Consider the following 20,234-nt stretch of genomic DNA (forward strand, 5'->3'; position numbering starts at 1 on the left):
GTATTAATTGCACAATATAATCTTGGGAGTCAACCGCCATCTACTGACAGCATGGAAGAAAGCAAGTGAACCGATTTAAATGCAGAATTCCGAGATTATTTCACATGCAAAAAATAAACTCACTTCAAAGACGATATAAAAAATAAGGAAACAGTTTGTTGCAATAATGGCTTTTATTTCCCAAATATGAGGATGCTGTGGACTGTCAAATTAAATCTGTGAGCTGTTATCTAGCACAATAGCATTTAAAAAAAAAAAACATTAACCAAGAAGTTCAGAAAACCTATTAGAACAAGGGACAGTTGAACTCAATTGACTGCTGTTCTTCATATGTCTGGTCACAGGACACAGGGAGCATCTGTGCGAACAGAGCTGGCCAGGATTTGTCGAAAAACAAAAAACCTACACAAACTTGTTATCTGCTATGTTTTTTAACAGTGGTAAGTAACACTTACAAACAGCAATGGTAGTTTACGGTGAGTAGACTTCAGCAGTTCAAATAAAAAAATAAATCAGCCTAGTGAGGTTAAAATTGCTGGATCCAAGCAAGTAGATGACTTCAAGTGTTTCAGAATCTCAAACGATCACACAGTGAAGGGCATCCTTTACAAACAAGCTGAGTGACTTGTTAAAAAAAATAAAATATAATTTAAAAAAAAAAGGCTGAACATTACAGTATTATGATGTTAAACAATTCTGTAGGGCACCCATACACTGTGAAACAAAACGGTTACTCCTAACTACAGTAGTCCGTCGAGTGAAAGTTGGTGAGACGAGCTGCGGGAAGACTAACGGGGTCGACCTTTGACTGGGCCCATCATTTACACGTTTCCCTTTTGAGCTGGTGATCCCGAGTCGAGGTTTGGGACTTGCAAGGGCCGATCTTGCCGCCGTTGACGAGACGGTGCAGATGTGCGGCACTGCCATGTCATTGTGGTGGACATCCTTTAAGCGAGGCTCGTTTGAGAAAAAAAAAAAAGTCTGCTGTTGGCACGGGTTTGAACTTGCTCCTTTCACTGTCCCCTCTCTTCGATTGGATGTGAAGGGCCATCGTGAGGGGCGCTTACACTCTATCGTCTAAACACACACAAAACAAAAATCAATATAATGTACACACATTTTGAACTGCACTATCTTATGATGAATTTAGGCAGATTATTTGTCCAATTCATGTTGAATTCTGCATCTATAATACTGTATTTACAGTACATGAATACGTATAAATATTCTCAAGTGGCATGTGCAGCATCTAGACCATGGGTGGGCAAATGTTTTGAGTCACAAGCCGCGTTGGGCTAAAATAATTTGCGAAGGGGGCCAGGCGGGAAGAAAAACAATGGCCGATGGATGTACATTATCAAGGAGCACATTGAGCGCAGGAACGGTTCAAGAGAGATTGCAATACAGAGGACAAAAATGAAATTTAGAAAAATGAGTTGAAGCAGGAAAATGATCCTCATTTGGACTCATTTTAATCATATAAATGGCTCCAAAACATTGTGCATTGTGGAACGTAGAGTGCTCGTCTTGGGACCGAGCGGTCGCAGGTTCGATTTCTGGCTCCTGGAGTTAAATGTCAAAGTGTCCTTGGGCAAGACACCGAAACCCTAATGCTACCCATACGCAGGTAGGCGCCCTTATATGGCTTCAGCTGTTATCCATGTGTGAGTGTGTGTGAAGCACATTGTAAAGCGCTTTGGGAGGTCTTCAGTGACTTGAAAAACACTGTATAAATGAAGACCATTTACCACTTACTGCGCCCCCTCGTGGACAGTTCCTAGATGTACCCAGGTCTCATAACAGAGACCGCAACTCTTCAGCAGATTTCAACAAAGTCTGATAACACAAATTTGCGATGGCAATTAAAACAGTCATGTCTATGTATTAATCATGATGAAATGATGCTCCACTCCCCTGCTAATTTACAAACCGGTGTTTATCCGAGCGCACAGGGAAAGGCTTTGCCTCTGGGGCCTAATTTTGATCGTGCTTCACTAGCCTTTTAAAATTGGAAAGCGTACCGGATTTCGGTCTCCTTTGTCTGCCGGAGCAATTGATCACTCACAGCGTATTTGGTGGAAAAGTGCAGCTCCCTGGCACGAGGCCCCTTATCATCACGTCCAATAAGCGAATGATCCCCACATATAGCCAAGACGTGGATTTGACCCCAGCAGTTAAGATCACAAGCAGTGTTCCCTCTAAGCTGCGTGCGCAATTGCGCACTGCTCACACATTCTTGGTGCACAAGGAAATCCAGCCAGCGCACAAAAATGAGGGCTCAAAATTATTAATTAAGAAGCGACTTAAGTCAAAGTTACAGTGCACGAAGGTAAAAATACACGGGTTCCCCTGACGTTGTGTCCTAAATGCAGTATTTTGAAGTCGAGTAAAGTTGAGTAAAGTTAGCACAGTTTGTCAAGAACCGGCTTTTTCGGCTCGGCTCACTAAGAGGAACCGGCTCCTTTGGGTCCTAAACGGCTCTTCAGGTTGTTTTTGCTTCTTTACTCCCAACATGACCAAATATGATGTAAAATTATGCACAAAATGACTTAAAAAAGGGGGGAATAGAACCAAAAAGAAAAAAATACCAAAATGAAAAAGTAGTGAAAAGCTGAGAAAAAAAAGAAACAAAAGGAAGAGAAAAAAAGAAGGAACAATTTTAGAAAAAAGGCAGAAAAAAGGAAAAGAAAGAAATGTAAGAAAAAGTAAATAGAGAACAAAAAGAAAAAAGCAACAGCTCGGAAATAATAAACACAATGATATTTTTTTTAAAGGAATTTTTTAAAAAGTAGAAAAAAAAACACGGAAAAAACAAGAAAAAGTTTGTGTTGCATTCAAATAATTTCCAATTATATATCAAGTGAATCTTGTTGCCAACATTGTACTTCCACTAAAAATGTGATTAAGTACAGTTCTGTATCTTACAACCGACTAGATAAGCCCCCCAAAATGTTAATATTATGCGACAAAATATATCAGGAAATAAAAAGGAATGGATATCTTGTGAAGGCAGCACGGCGGCGCAGTGGTTAGCGCTTGTGCGGCACAGTTCATGTCATGGGAACCTGTCGTGGGTTCAAATCCAGCTCCAGACTTCCTGTGCGGAGTTTGTATGTTCTCCCCGTGCTTGCGTGGGTTTCCTCCCACGTTCCAAAAACATGCATTTCAGGTGAATTGGCCGGTCCAGATTGTCCCTAGGTGTGAATGAGCGAATGAGTTGTCTTTCCCTGTGTGCCCTGCGATTGGCTGGCAACCAATTCAGGGAGATGGCTGGGATGGGCTCCAGCCCCCCCGCGACCCTAATGAGGATAAGCGGTACGGCTGATGAGATGAGATGAGATGGGATATCTTGTGAAAGAATTGTAAGAACGAACGACGTTTGGAGGCCGTGCAACCTTTGCAATAGTACATGAGTCAATTCATTCAAAAGAGAAAAATAATTTTGCATTGCTGGAAACTAAGCAAAATGTAACTTGATGTCAAGTTTTGGACATGTTTGATAATTAATTATCTTGCCACACTTTGTGTGAACGCTCAGACCCGTGGAAAATTAGAGGGAACATTGCTCACAAGGTGACGGTTTCAAATTAAAACTCTGTTTTGGTTCGTGGGTGGTTCTTTTTAATGGAATTGCCTGTACGAAAGAATCTTCTATTTAATACCATCAAATAGAGAATCCCGTTCCTTTTATGTAATATTGAATTCACGTTTAGTGATCAACTCGCAAGTCATCCTCCATCGGCTAAGTTCCCTTCCCCTTCCACTTGCCAAACACACTTCATTGGCATTATAAATACATTTACCAAATACAGAAAATGTAGCCGTGATATTTACATTATTTTAATGCTGGCCTTGGGCCATGTACACTTTAATGTGCGTAAGAATAGATTTTTAAAATTGGGTGTTCGCATAAGTACTGCAGGAACAAGAGTGACGCCACGGTGTTAATAGGTCTGCGCTTGCTAAAAATGTGACACAATGTCTTATATTATCAATGAATAAACACAAATTATTCATGAGCTTGTTCAGATCCATCAATAGGACCACACTTGCATTTTATCAAATGAACGTATTTGACACTACCTGCATTACAGCTGCGAATTAAGGTCATGATCGTTGTGTCACGTCTCCAATCTTCCGTCCAATTGTTTTCATTTACAGCTTTAAGGTCAACTTCAAACGGATTGAAATATGGACTAGAAAGAGAGGCTTTAATGCTATTATCCATTCCATGAGTGGAAGCCTTAAAGTTCTAGTCACTTATTGTGCAGCTGGGAACGGATGGTCTACCTCCAACAAAGTTCAATTTGGTTTAGGTCCTTTATCTTTTGGGGAAATGTGGGCATTACAGCAAAAGGGATAAAAACAATTGTTATTTTTAAATATTTTATTTGTACTATTTTCGTTCAACAGGCCGGATTCAAAAGCCTATTGTGGGTATACTTTTGCAGAGCGCAGTTTTCCCATGCCTGGTCTAGACACATGAAACACACCTGCTGTCATCATTCGATTTTCAGTTTTGTGAGAGTCTATTCCCTGAGCTGCCAATCTCAAACTCGCTCATTTCGAGCCTTGGAAAAATTACTCTATTTATGACATCATGTCTTTTAAAAGGAGAATTTTCCAATCTGACACCCAGCAACGCCGAGTTCCTTGATGCCCCTGCACCCCTAAACACAATCTACATTAAGAACAGGTTTGGCAAAGGCAGTGCGAGTTTCAACAGGAGTGGCACGAAGCCTCTTACCGGTGGCGGCGGCCGTGTGCTGCCTGGTACTCTTGATTTGTAAGAAGATGGTGTACGTATCGTAGGCGAAGAGAATACCGGCGATCAAGCCAAACACCTGAAACACAGGAAGGCAAACTACTGAGAATACAGCAACCTTTTTATGTTTGGCCAGTACAAAAGTAGATAGTTCTGACAGTTTGAAAGGTGTGCAACAACAGTCTGAGTGTTTTCAAAATCAAAGCCGCAAACTGTTGTTAGAATATCAAGGGCAATGCGTAAAATACATTTTAAATCGTATGCAGTTCGTTATCATAAAATTGCCATAAAAAATGACAACTGAAACATAAAAACCATTGAGCATCTTAAGTCTGAATGCCATGGGCAACAGATAGTTGACAGGGGGGGCCTCTGACCTGGCAAGTTCTCTTTGAAAATCAAGCCGGGCTGTTATCCAATAGACTAATTCTAGCCAATGCCAGGCAGTGGCATCTCTCTTTCAGAGATATTTAAAATGAGAAAAAAGAAGCAGAAATTGGTAGCTGTAGTGTACTGCAGTAAAGTTCTTTGCCTAAAAAAATCCCGATGCACACCGAGAGTCCAAAATGTTGAAAAATGTATTCCTGGAAGAAGTTTTTTTGTTTATTATTTTTAAAGTTTAAATTAGCATGTTGCCTAAATTAACTACAAAAACTTTATTGTTAATTTAGGCAACATGGTAATTTAGTCACATCCCAGGAGTTGATACAGGTTATTTTTTTTTGGCTACCGTACGATTCGAACTCTAGGCCGCACCTTTTTTCCCAAGCTTTCGACCATGCGGCTTATGCAACAATGAAATTCATTCGTGCATTTTTTCTAACGGCCGCAGGGGCGCCCGAGTAGTAGAGGTAAGAGTGAGACACCTAGAATATACGTGTCGAGGAAGACGCAGGTTTAATGTAACATCACGCTTTGTGCATGACTAAAACTATCATGAACAGACCCTCATCATGGAAAAGGTGTCAACTGAAAGGGGAGCGCTTACTACCATATCGGGAAATTTTTTTACGAGTGTTTTTTTTGTAAACAGATGTAATGTGGCTAAACGAACTGATTACAAGTGTGTGTTTTGGAGTGAATATTTTACACGGTTGGATTCTATTGATCTTCCTCGTTGTAACGAAGCCATTTTTGCGGACATTCAAAGAAGTTGATGACGGCCCAGGGGAAGTACTGGTGTGTTAAGCCGGTTTCATAGTTTTCGGGTATCTTGTTTCTGACTGATCGTGTTGTTTTTCTGCCTAGTATATATTGAAATGGTCTTCGTATCTTAAATCCAAAGAGTTTAAGTTTTCCAATTAAATTTTTTTTTCACACTGAAATCGTTAACATCTTTATTAAACAGAATAACTCATTAAATATATTACTACATACAACCTCATGAGCAGATATTTAGTATATAAAAAGAAAAGTATGCAATCTGATGCCCTCTATTGATATGGACGAATATTTAAGTTATTTCGCTGCTTGATGAAAGAAAACCAAGATACTGAACAGTGGCGTGCTTTATTGCAAAGATAAAATTAGGCAATGACCTGAAGCACACTAGACAAGGTCTCACAGAATTTGTTGTTGAAAATAACTGATGTTCTGTCTTCACAAAAGCAAACAAGTCATGAACGTAGGCGCCATCTTGCAGTAAACACATTTTTAGCTAAAGTTCATTTTCTTTGAATTGTGCTCTAAAACGTGTGACATCGTCAAATGTTTTCAATGGTGGATTATTAAGAATTGGACTAAGTTAGAATAACATTTTTAAGTAAGAGAGTTTCAACTTTAATTTTCTGTAGGCTTTGAAAGATCATTTAAAATGCTATTTTCAGAATATGGTTTGAACCCCAAAGGTTGAGCATACAAGAAAATATCGTGTTCAAAACAAAATTGGTCGAAAATCAAGGGCATCGTCCCGTGGCAATAATTTTAATCCAATTTTGAATTTGAAAACAAATGACAAAATCCTTTTGTCAAGATGCAAGCAGTACGTACTGTAAACATGAGGGATGACTGAGGAACTCTGAAAAAAACCTGTTATGGATTATTTTGAGATTAAGGTTTGTTTCAGGTTTGGTGATCTTAAAACAATTTAAGCGGTGCAGTAAATGTACCATGACTAGCAGGATGTTGGATGACTTAAAGCACTCCTGAAACTGTGCGCAAAAATAATTTATCATCCTCGAGCATTTTAATAGGCAGCAAATAAACAACATTGGTGAGATTTTGTCTAAATAAATCATTTCCAAACTAAAGTCAATGTAACTTTTTTTTCATGACAAGCCTTTGCTTGCACATCGTGACCTTAGTTGCTTTTCCGACTTAACCCTCAGGGTGACACTTTTTGTTGTTATTTTGAGTCATGTGCAGCCGCTCCACCTATTTAATCACTCCGACAAATGCCAAGACAAGCGTCTTAAAGGGCTCGTGCACGTATTTGATATGTTGAGAGTAGAGAAGGGAGTTGACTGAGTATGGATGTTACGACACTGCCATATTTACTAGACAACTTAAATCATTCAAGTACTGTGAGATCAAACACCTGCTATAAAACCTTCTACGTGTGAGAAATAATTCATGCAAATAACTTCTGGTTGTAAAGAGCTGCTAGCTGAGGATCAATATGTTCTTCAATGTCGCCACACACCCAAAATTATTCATTTCAATTTAGAACTGACTGATAGGAACATGTAGTCCTAGGAGTGTCTCTTTGTATCGCTGTATTCATCTCGAATAGTTGTGCAGACCAGACTGTACGTCAGCACACATTTTTCAATCGAAAGTTTGAAATGTAAATGTAGCTTAAAAGAGGAAACAAATCCATTGGTTTCAATAACATCTAAGATTAACCAAATTTTGGGGAAATATTTTTCAAAGCAACTAGTGAACTACAATACTTGTATTGTTCAATCTGTTGGATTCGGACCCGAGTTCAATTGAACTATAAGTATGAAAAAGTCCTTCTGAAAATCTGTCAGTTGAACAAAAAAAGAGGGCTAAGAAAATGATGTTTTTATGTTTAATTGGAGAGCATACAGTTGCTGAGCATCCTTTGCTAGCATGGAATTTGTGCTGACCTGTTTGACCTTTTCTGAAGGAGCGTTGTTCTCATCATATCATAACAAAAACTATTTGGACGAAATAGCATTTTCCCAAGAGTAGCTCTGTTTTTCTGCAGAGGGGCTTGGTCAAAGGAAGTCATACATTCCTAGTAGGTTATGGACCAAAACATGAAGAAGAATCCAGCATAGTCACAATTTTCTTTCACTTGAGTTTGTTATCAAACAAAAAAACATTTATATAAAATTCCTCAAATTATTGAAATTGCCACCAAATGACCGTCTCCAAATTCATGTGTGTGTGCAAAGCCAAAGAAAGAACAATGCACAGTTTGTTCTGTGGAAGAACACTTTGCATTAGCTTGACTTGTTGTTGTCGTTGTCGTCATTTCATGTCGTACAACAAAAGAAGAAGCAAGAAATCTTATCAAAAACTTGTAAGGCATCATCCAACTAAACTGTAATCTTTGAATTTAGGTGTGGAGGATCCACCATATGTAGAAACAAATAAATACATTTTCAACATATACATGCCATATAATGTAAATAAATCACATAATACTTTAATATAGGACATAGATGCAAATCATTCATGTAGTTATACATTATTTTTTTTTACCATTACAGGCCGCGAAGCTCTGAAGCCGCGAACGTCGAAGCGCGAAGTAGCGAGGTCCCACTGTACTCTTAACCTATTTTTATAAACTGCTTTATTTAATCTTGTAAACCTTTTTGCACCATCGGAATGGCACTTTTTTAATTGATTGTGCATTTCACGTGTTACAATGACAATAAAATCTATTATATCATTTTCTGTTGTGACAAAAGACACAACAAAATACACTCCCAAATATTTATATGGCGTGTGTTTGGAAGTATTTATCTATACATACATTACTACATATAGCAGGATTGGTCCTACTTATTTAGATGTCACCTAGTTCAACGTCAAAACTGTAGAGGGAATTTTCGAAAAACCATTTAAAACACACAAACAGTCACGTGATTCAATAATTTAAAAAAGTAACATTGTTAAACGTGAATTGTTCAGAGTGCATTCTGTAATCCAAAGGATTTAAAAAGGTTTCACTGACCCCGCCTGCGATGCGAGCCCCATCGCCGGATCCCCCGATCACGCATATCAGCGATGTGATGATGTAGAGGATTGCACCGATGCCAGCCCGGAACAAATCCTGAGGAAATAAAAAAAGTGGTGAAAGCAGAAGATAAAGATATGTTTAGCGCCTTTGCCACTTACGCTCCACATCCAGTTGACCAATTGGAACTGCTTGTCCAGCTCCATCATGAAGATGCCGAAGAAGACCATGGCAAAGATCATCTCGCAGATGGCTACGGCCGAGTATCCTCCGTACAGGGATGCCGCATAGCAGATGATAATAATGAAGCTGATGATCTGGAGGAAGGAATAACAACGTTCGTAAAAAAAAATATTTGACATTAAGTGCAAGCTAGGGAAAAATACTTAAAGTTTAATGAAACTGTAATCCTACACTACAGTTATGCATTGATTGTTTTGGCATACTGCAGGAGAAAGTTCACATTCACGAATCATGCTTACAGAGGAGTTCCACCAACACTCCTCAATACTCGGACGGTCATCTTCAATCAAAGCTCATATTTTTCCATATGAGGGTAAGAGAAGTGCTGCATTCCTATCAATCCTTTCCCCTGAAGTGCTGCCAGTTTGGAAGGGAAAATAATCCTAAATCATTCAGACAGCTGCCTGCCAGCCATCCAGCCAAGGGCCTTCTGTTGTTCAGCAGGCTTTCGGACGCCACTGACCAATGCTGAAAACTTTTCTCTTCAAGGAATTTACTCACACCATACATTTTTCATATCTAATATTTGTTAGCACGGCATAAATTACAAATATTGAAAATGAATTTATATTTGGTAGCATTTAGAGGGAAAGATGCATTTACTGAAATGCTGGACATTTATTTCTATTATTGAAGTATTATTTTTATCAATGTGTTTTATTATGATATTATTGGTATTATAAAATAATTGGTCGCATCCAGATTTGTTTTTTTCCTGTTTAAAGGGACAATGTGTATTATTTATTCAGGTAAAAAACATCATTAAAACTAAATAATATGATTTGAAGTTGAACAATAAGCAAAATAGCATTTGCTATCATATAAACATGCATTCTTTGAAATACTCGCAGGTCGAGAAATTTGAATTGACATAACACGAGACGCGCTTAGAGGGAGCTGACGTGATTGTACGCCATCGGGCTGCTACAGGTATCTAGAAACCTAAAAACCTTTTGCTTGCATTCTGGAGAAGTCTCACAAGGCTGGGCAAGAGGAGGATTAGGACAAGGGTGTTGTTATTCCATGTGCTTTGTAGCAGGGCTGCAACTAACGATTTTAATAGTCAACCAGTCGCTGATGATTGAAACAACTAGTCGAATAATCAAAAGATTACCATTTTTTCACTTAAATTTAGCGCACGTTGATCTGATTATGTGTCAATTGATAATGAACACAAAAAAAATGGTACGGAGAAAAACACGTATTTTATTAAACATACAGCAGATTCGTACACAAAGAAATTAAAAATAAAGATAAATAGGTACAGTGCTCAATCAATAGAGACAAATAAACCTCTGTCCATTTTTTAGGGGAAGACAAGTAAATAATACATTTAAATCAAGTAAACATTTTTATCCCTGTAAAGAAAAGGCTACTAACAGAACAAGTACAGCAATAAATCAAATATTGAGTGCATTGTGTGAAGTACATTCAGTGGTCAACTGCAAAGTCCGTAATAAGGATCAACAGAGTTTTTTCGGCCAAACACTGGTAATCTATAAAAAAAAAAAATGAGAAGAGCTGAACAAAAAAGCACCAAAAAGAAAATCCTATTCTGCAGATTACAAGCTGCAAATAGTGAAATATACAGCCGGAAACCCCGCAACCCTAATGATGACAAGCGGCGCAGAAAATGAATGATGCAGCCCAAAACAGTAATTAAGCAGCAGAAAGTTTGGAGTTAGCGAGAAGCGGAGGTGACGAGGAGTCCTAAGAGACGTAGAAGCGGAATGAGGAAGCGGCGCATCGTCAATCGTGACACAGGTGATGAAAATATCATTAGATTCAGTCATTTAGAGTGAAACTTATAGTTTGGTAAGAATGCCATTTATGCTAGGAGTTATCGGAATAACTTTTAATACGTTGGGTCGTTACTGACATTACCAGGCATGTCAAACGTATGTATATCGTCCATTTATGAATGTGTTTGGTGTTGCATTTTGTCAACTAAATTTCCCCTAAAAATACTCCAATTTCATAATTATGAATTTTTTGGCTGATGCGGGTTATACTCCGAAGCGACTTTTCGGGTGCACAACACAATAAATAGACATCTAATTAACAAATATTACAGGGTCATATTTTATGTATTCATTTTTAATGATTATTTAATAAGATGTTATATTATTTCTGCAATAACAACACGATAGTATTGCTTCATGTCATGAATTCCTGCCCACGCTTTCACATGTTTTGCAACTGGCACAGGCTGCCTCAATGGAGGGCTGGGGGGCACTTGAGGTCCTACGCAGCAGCCCCGCACAAAAGAGGCTTTCTTTGCAGGCGCTCTAAGCGACCCATTCGGCTCCAAAGCTCTCTTGGAACCGTTCGCCGACACCTCCATGCTGGATCCACGCCCGTTTGAAAAGCCCTACCCGAAAGGCAACGCTAGAACTTGCCACTATAAGTAAACTCAGGGGTGTTGCAACGGATGGCTAACTAATTATAGTCAGTAGAATGCGGCTACATGAGTCGAGGGCTGCTCCTTAAACAGCAACAGTTGCTAGGGAAGTCATTTTAGGGGCGTTTCCTCTCGTAACAGTTGCAGAAGCTCGCTAAGAAGAATAGCATGTGTTGTGCACCGAAGGGAAAATTCCATTTCCTAAAGAAATCATTAAGAATTTAAAAATAAAATGATCTTGTCGTGCAAGTTTGGTTGATAAACTTATGTCTGACTTACAGATCTGAGGTTTGGGTTAACTCAGCTTCCTGAGTGGAATTTACACGTTCAAGTTTCATTCCGAATTCTAAAAACGTGCTTGTTAGCTTATAATAGTCTGTACGTTTTAAGTCATGTCATTTTTTAATGAAGCACTGTTTTTGAAACTTTTTGAGCCAAGGCATTCTTTTTTTAAAGAAAGAATCTTGAGGCACACCATCCGTTGATAAGATTTTAAAATGAATTTCCAATACAAATTTTATGAAATTATTATGTTGACCAAATTGACAAGTAAAAAGCTTTTATTATGAGGTCACTGTGGCTCAGTTATTCATTATTTTGGTGAATTATTTTGCTGTAGTTTCAGACTTAACTATATTTTCTTTACTTGTTTTTCAAAGGTTCAGAATATTCTCGTGATTTTTTTCAAACAGAAAAATGAATATATGACATATAAAACAAGAAAAAAGGTATCTGCCAGGGAAACAAACAATGATTCACTACATCAAATCTGTTGTCTTAGTTTTTTAGTACAGTAAAACAAGAAATGATCAGCAAAATTACGTGCAAATCTTTACTTTCCAACGCACTAGTAAACAGCTTAGTCAGACAAAATAAGTTTTTAAATATATTTCCCTGTACTGTGCTACGAACCATGACCAGACAATTAGTATGTATCAAAATAGAAATCTGCTGCCACCTACTGATACGGATGAGAGAGTTACTTGGAAGAAAGCAAAGATACTGAACATTGGTATATTTGTTGCAAAGATAGAAATGGGCAATTTCCTGCTGCACACGGATCACTAGCATGCCCCAGCACACTGGTTGGAAAACACAGATAAAGTGATAGAGGCGGATGTAAACTCCAAAGATTTTTGATTCCCAAAAGTGGTTTGTTTAGTAATTTGATTGAAGTTCTCTTCTTGACCATTCAAACAAATGTTTTTTAAATGTATGAATGTAGTTTTATTTCCATGGTTTAGGACTCTACTTGGGTTGATCTATCGAAGTAACATCAGATTGAAGTTTGTATATCAAATGGTGCCCAATATGGTGTGGTGTCGCACTTTTCCCAGGTCAATGCTCAGAAAGACTTTCCGCCTTTTGTTGAGCAGCAGTGATGTCAATTTCAGCCAACCGACTACGATTGCATAACGAGCTTCATGAGACATGGAGGCAAATCTGGCTGCAGTGGGTGGCCATCGAACCACCCTCTAAAAATATCTTGAACACATCAAGCACAAAGGATGCTAAATATCGAGAGTATGACAGGGATGGCAACAGGACAATTTTGCCTGTAATGCTTAACTTGATTTAACCTACAAAGCAGTGAACTGACAGGGGTAAGTGTGGGGTCCATTTGCAATTTTTGAACAAAAAGGCCTAATGCAGTATTATGGGTCAATTTTGTGGAAGAAGCATGCTACTGATTGTGCAGACTTTATGCCTAAAAAAAATCTTTTTTAATCGGTTCAGTCAGCATTCAGAGCAAATCACTCTACTGAGATAGCCCTAACTAAAGTAACCAATGATCTCCTCTTAGCAAGTCAATGCTGCTACTGGATCTCAGTGCTTGTTTTGATACTGTGGACCACAACATATTACTTCATCGTCTAGAAAAATGGATTGACAAATCAGGAACTGTACTCTCAATGTTTAGGTTCTACCTGTCAGACAGGACGCAATGTGATAACTATGGCAATCTGACCCTCTGAACATTTTGATGTCACCCGTGGCGTTCCGCAGGGCTCTGTAATTGGGCCCCTTCTTTTTAATATTTATATGCCTTTGCATGTACAGGTATATTATTAGTTCCCATCGCTATGCAGAGGACGTGCAACAGTATCTGCCATTGGAGACAACTGCTCCGTTAAGTTGTAGAAATCTGGAGGCCTGCCTCACTCAGATACAAAGATGGATGTCACTTAATATTTTGTGCCTTAATCCAGGAAAAAATGAGATGTTGGTCCAGCTCATTGTTGTAATTTGTTCTCAAACACTGCTCTGAACTTTGACAAATGTGATATCACCCATAGTGATTTGGTCGAAAATCTAGGTGTTATATTTGATCCTAATTTGTCGTTTCAGTTACATGAAAAATATAACTTTCTTCCATTTCCGTAATATTGCAAATATTCGCCCAATGCTGTCGCAATATGTGCGTTTATTACTTCTCAGCTTAATTACTGTAATGTATTGCTCAATGGTCTCCGGATGTATTGCATCATAAGTTTGTAGCTGGTTCAAAGTGCAGCTGCGAGACCATTGACTAAAAGTTTGACCATACCGCTCCTGTATTAGTGACCTTGCACTGGCTCCCAGTTCACAAAAGACGTGACTTCGAGAATCTCTTACTAACATACAAATGTTTGCATGAACTTGCCCCCCCATATCTCTCTGACTTGATTTTCCCCTATGTTCCTACCCAGAGCCTTCGCTCAGAAAATGCCGGTCTACTTGTGACTCCGGGAGCCAAAAAGAAATCTGCAGGCTTGACAGCGTTCTACATCCGGGCTTTGGTGCTGTGGGATGCTCTGACTCCGGGGATAAGATATGCTACCTCAATGAAAGTTTTTAAATCTAGACTTAAGACAGACCTCTGCTGATTAGCTTATAACGGATGCCCACCTCATATTTTTTCTGTGCTTTCCAGCTGCCTGGCTGGTGGCGAAACAAGGGAGAAGGACATATCGAGGAGAGTCAGCAGAGAGGAGAGTTTACATCTTACCCATGTTTTTTTAATTGATGTTCATATGTTTTGTGTATTGTTACCCAATGCAAAATCTATTGCACCCTGGTCTTCCTAAAAGGGGGATTATCACTTGTGAGGCCCCTTCTCAAGGTTTCTTATTTTCCTCATGTTGATGTTTTAACTTTTTCCTTGCCCTCATCTTGGTATAAGATCAGGGGATGGTGTAATTGTAACCGGAGCAGTCTTTTGAGAAATTTAGTGTTTAAGGGCTATCCAAATAAATGTTACTTGGCTTGGCTTTGAGCAGATTAAATAATGTGGGGACTAATGTGTTACAAAGGAACATGTTCCTATAACACAATTACTTTTTTTCTGTAAGGGGTACGGTAGTTTTGTCACACTACTGTCGTTAATTATATTATTATTCGGCTACTCATTAAATGCAGATCATGAATTTATCTGTCCTCTGACTGCCATAGAGTCCTGCTTTACTCAAGTTTCTTCATTTAAACCTCATATTGACCTCAATCTGTCAGTAACTTTCGCAGAAAGAAACTTTCCCTCACTTCTACGACTTAACAATCCGAAGTGGCCTTTCTCAGACAGATGTACACATTTAACTACAAAGTACAACTAAATAAAGTCATGGTGGTGCTCTCTCAAGCACACAGTATGAGGGTGGTGACTTCCTCCTCATGGAAATATTCTCCCTACCTTATATATTTGTAAACAAGCTGAATTTAAAACTATAAAATACTCAAATCCGGGGTCAGCTTACATGCGCCTATTCAGTTGTGTGTCACCAGTAGCAAATGGTAGGCAGAGTGGGAGAAGGGGGCGTGGCTTATACAGGAACAACAAACCAACGGAAAGTAAATGAGGCAAACGCAAGCATAGAATTTATGGTAAAAGTGTGCTGAATTTTGGTCAGTTTATTTTCAAAATTATTTTTGCAATACACCATGCCCCAAGAAAAAAGAACCTCTCGGACAGGACCCAAAAATAGAGAAGAAATCGTTGAGTGTTTTTTAATCACAGAGACAAAACAAATATGGAGTGTCTCAGCTAAGAGTTCATTTGTAAGATCTCAAAATGGCACAAGCCAAGAAATATGAAAGTTTCGCTGCATTCACAGGTAGGTGTACACGTTTTCTTCTATTTATTTTATCATGTGGCTATTTTAAACCTGTTTTACGTGGTCGGCTTCTATGCGTATGTGTGCAGTAATTACTAACTAGATAGTTACGTTCAGAGTAACATGGTACTTTTTGGTGTCAGTAATCTGGGTGGTAAATGAGTTAGTTTTTAAATGAAGTAACTAGTAACTATAACTTAAATTTTGCGTAAAGTGCCCAACACTTGCTGTTGATATTTGATAAGAAAAAATAACCATGACAGTATATAACATGAGATAAAAAATAAAATACAAAAGGAACATTATCCTACGGACCAAATACAAAATTTGATTAAGTGCCTAAATGTGCCACTAAGTTATTAACAAAGCAAAACTAAGAGATATGTTTTCCCTCTGCTCTTAGAACTCTCACATTCTTGGGCAGCCATCACTGAAGATAACTTCCTTTTCCACTTGAGCAACATGGGTGATTGGATCAGGGTGGAATAAACAAAAGCGGAGCACGACCTGACTTGGCCAAGTGATTCATTTTGTTTCTAGAGCCTAACTAGTCACCCGGCAAAGAATCTGCACCCTCAATTTCCCTAAACTGCAAGCGTCTGCATATTGGAGCCTCTTTTCTAAACTCTTTGACTTACTAGTGTGGAGGTGGAGGGAAGGAAGGCCGGACTGGGGCGGACACTTTACGATCAGTTACTTCTCACTGGAGGAGAAATATGCTTGCCTTTCTATTTCCAGCACTTAACAAGCCACCGCGAGATGGCGGCTCAGCCTGTACAAGCTGATGAACTGTGAAAAGGGTGACTTAGTGGAACCTTGAAAAAGAGGAAATACTCTTCTTTTTTAGGAAGAAAAGACTCCCATCCAGCCTGTAGTAAATGCATCTCATTCTTCCAATTTCCAACTACTGACAAAGTTACCATTCCTTAGAAAAACTTCATCTGCATCTGGTCCATCTGTGCCAAACAAGAAGCCAGAGGCGGGAAAAGTGACAGGTGGATAGCCCTAACCCCCGGTAGTGATCTCTTAACCACCACCCCACATGTTTGTCATTCAAGACTCACCTCAGGGAGTTTTTTCCCGAATGAACACACAAAGCAGCTCAGCACTGACAACAAGCTTGACTCCTAATAGGGGCTGCAACTAACAATTAATAAATAGGTCGATTAGTTGCCCACTACTTCATTTGTGTGTGACATGGACTAAGTAGCTAATGTCTAGAAGTTTCCTGGAGCATTGCATCCGCATTGCCTGGATTTCCCTTTCCAGTTTTGCAGTTTGCGTTCATGTCTTGCAAGCGCAGAGGATGATGAAAGTAACCAGCGCTCGCATGATACTGATCTTTGATTTCACTTCCATGTTCTTGTCCCTCCCGATGGGTTTAAGTTTGCCAAGTGCAGCTATGGTTTGGGCTATCCTGACAATAATCTCTGGTTCTGATCCCTCTTCTGATATGACAGCTCCAACATATTTATATTTGGTGACAGGTTCTAGCTCTTTGTGGTTGACTGTGATGTTTGTGGCGATACTTGGGGTTTGTTGGTCATGACTTTTGTTTTTTCTGTGCCGAATACCATCTCATACTGGGTTGTCAGGTGATTGACCAGATCTCCTAGTTCCTGTTCTTCTCCTGCCAGTAAGGAAATACCATCAGCAAAACGGAGGTTATTGACGTTATGTCCCCCAATGCCGACTGTACAATAATGCTGGTCCAGGGCTTTGGTCATGATATTCTTCAGGAAGATGTTGAAAAAAGTGGAGAGATAATGCAGCCTCGCCTCACAGACTGTGGTTTGAAACCAGGCTCCAATGGTACCACGTATTAGTACCGCACTGTTGGCATAGGCATACAGCTGTTCAATGGTCTAAACTAGTTTCTCATTCAAAATCCCCTCTATGGCGAATGGCAGTTTTAGATAAAAAAGTCAAATGTTCTCTAAATAACATAAAAGTTTTCCCAAGGCCAAGGTTCCCGAACCCCTTTGTGGGTGCTTCATTGACAAGGGAAAACACTTGGAGCTGCACATTTTACGTAGACGGGCAGCAGTCCACTAGGCGCGTCACAAGACCCTAGCGCCACCCTGGTTGTCATGGAGGCGACAGCCATTCTGTAATGCATTCCGTAATGCATGCTGAACAGTGCAGTTAAACCAAGGTAATTAAAGACTGTTGTACTGCTTCTTCCTTGGTGAAATTTGACAGAAAAATACACAAGAGAATGCACGAATAAGGTTTTCACATTGTAATAGGTAAGGTGTCGATGTGGCCGAGGAATGCAAACCATGTGCAAAAATCTAACTGTCCTTTGCAAAAGACTCATTTTGAGTTTCTTCATTTGAAATTATTTTGCAAAGTCTTCCACTCAAATCAAATAAATCCAGCAGGCAAAATAGAATTGAACAATTGTATTTTAAAACGTTGATAAAAAAATCACTTTTGAGGAATCAAAAAAAAATTAAATATAATAAAATTGTTTGGCTTCCAAATCAGCGTATCTCCACTTAACGGCGTCAAATGATTTTAAAATGAATTGAAAAGGTTGAACTCACACAAATATCTTCTCCAAATATTTATGAAATTTGATAACTATCTCAGCGAGGCTGTATAGTAGTAAGATAACATTTAAAGTCTCTTCATAGTAAAAACGTTGATTTTCAACTATTTCAAAGTAATTAGTGATTTCATTTTGAGAACAGACATTTACTAAAAACACAAATAATTATTTTTTTTTAAAGATGTATAAGGGACCGTGTGTATTATTTAGTGCCTCACAGTGGTAAAATTAAGCATAAATACAGAAAACTACCATTTAAACGTGCCGTTTGGTAAGCTACTCATAGGTTGAGAATGTTTCATTTATTTTATGTAGATGAGCCTCACTTAAAAGGGAGCTAAATTAATTGTCTGCTACAGGTACCAAAAATCCCCAAATCTTGCGAAAAGCTGGGTTGAAATCTAGAATCAAATTCACACTTTTAGGTCACATTGAGTCTTTGTAGTTTGTATTTTTCATTTTGCTTTTTAGCACTCGATTTAGTTGCACTAAACGACAAAGCAACAACTAGTGGTCAAAAAATATACACAGCCACTTTAATGATCCGAGATCTTTATGATTTATACCTTATTTTCTCTTCTGCTTATTTTTTTCCAAAAAGATCACTTAACAAAGGCGATGGTTTGGCCTTGGCATCGGCGGGGACATTTTTTATGTGATCCTATAATATTGGTGGAGGCAAAACAATGATTGCTCAAAATTGGTGGCGACATGCCCTTCTGTCCAAGTCCCAACTACGCCAATGCCACTGTACAAATGATATTTTGAATCTAAATAAATCAAAAGAGGCAAATTTAATATAATGTCGTTCACTGGGAGTAATTTACTGAAGAGAGCACGTTGAGAACCATTAATAAGTGGAAAGCGTATAAGGACCTCGCGGCAGGAGGCAACGCAGTGACATTAAATGTACGGTTCTTCCTTTTGAAAGGGTGTTAGTGCGCATGCGTACAAGGTTGGTTGCGATACGGAGATTACTTATAACTTTAGTGTTCATTTAGTCTTATTCGACTATTTCCTGCTTCAAAATACTGTTTTCTGGCGAAGCTTTTAAACCTGGCGTGGTTTTCTGTAGTTACTGTTTAGCATGGTGTGTGTTGACTACGGTAATCACTCACTGTATGTGTGCATGCCAACCCTCGTTATATATATATATATATATACAATACTGAGTTTTAGTGTAGTTAGTTTTACTGGATAAAAAAGAAAACAAAATGTGTTGCCAGATTAACCGACGGTAGGACGTCTCCACAAGGTAGGACGTTTTGGCAGAACAACTGAGAGGGAAGTTTGGATAACCACGAATAATGCAGTAGAAAATAATCTGATCCGTTAAAACAGGAGGAAAAAACGAATTATGTTCGTCCCTGTTCGCGTGTAGTACAGTAATGAATAGCAGTCAAGTCGAGAGGAGATCTATTTTATAATACAATACAGTATGAGTCATAGTCGATGTGATTTTAACTTCAAAAAGTCAAAAGCTATTGCAGTGCGGTGAATGACTTACGATTTCTGCAGCCAGAATGAGTCCTTTTTGAGTCCTCACGTAACTTTTCAGCTTGTCCATGCAGCTGGCACCCGAGCTGGACGCTTGCGTATCGGCCATGATTCGGAAAAAAATCGCGGTTACAAAAACGCGTCTCAAAGTTTGGACTGAGCGGTCCCCACAAAGACAAGCTAACTTTTTTTCGTGCCAATTACAAAATCAAAGCGGGCGAGTGAGAGTGAAGTTTGGGCGAGTCCGTGAGGGAGTAGCAGGGAAAACTTGCTTGCTGCAAAATTGCTACTGTACTTGCAAGTTGCAAAGGCGAAGAGAAGCGAAAGGCGTTGCCGTGTCACTCATTCTCTTTGGGGCGTTGGCGTTTTCCCCAATGGGAGCTAACTGTGTGCTGCATTCAAGAAGCTTTGGAAACCCCTACAATCAAGTGGCAAACTTTCATTGACTTTGCTTTTGCAAGAAGCAAACTAAATGATATGTTCCACTAAGACATCGACATTTATTTGACTAAACAGTTGCGTTTCCTTTAATTTAC

The 20,234-nt window shown here is 39.0% G+C and overlaps 1 protein-coding gene across 1 annotated transcript; it reads right to left on the bottom strand.

Annotated features, from left to right (window-relative positions):
• Window positions 1-154: 154 nt before the first annotated feature.
• plp2b (proteolipid protein 2b) lies at window positions 155-20,234 on the bottom strand. Its single transcript, XM_088332429.1, has 5 exons — window positions 19,709-20,234; window positions 9,077-9,232; window positions 8,913-9,011; window positions 4,748-4,844; window positions 155-1,077 (listed from the first exon to the last, which is right to left on the bottom strand). Exons 1-5 carry the CDS (start codon window positions 19,805-19,807, stop codon window positions 1,064-1,066), a joined length of 465 nt encoding a protein of 154 aa, XP_088188555.1. The 5' UTR covers window positions 19,808-20,234; the 3' UTR covers window positions 155-1,063.

This window comes from Urocampus carinirostris, chromosome 3, assembly GCF_059441175.1.
Source record: "Urocampus carinirostris isolate Australia breed hairy pipefish chromosome 3, RoL_Ucar_1.0, whole genome shotgun sequence".
NCBI lineage: Eukaryota > Metazoa > Chordata > Actinopteri > Syngnathiformes > Syngnathidae > Urocampus > Urocampus carinirostris.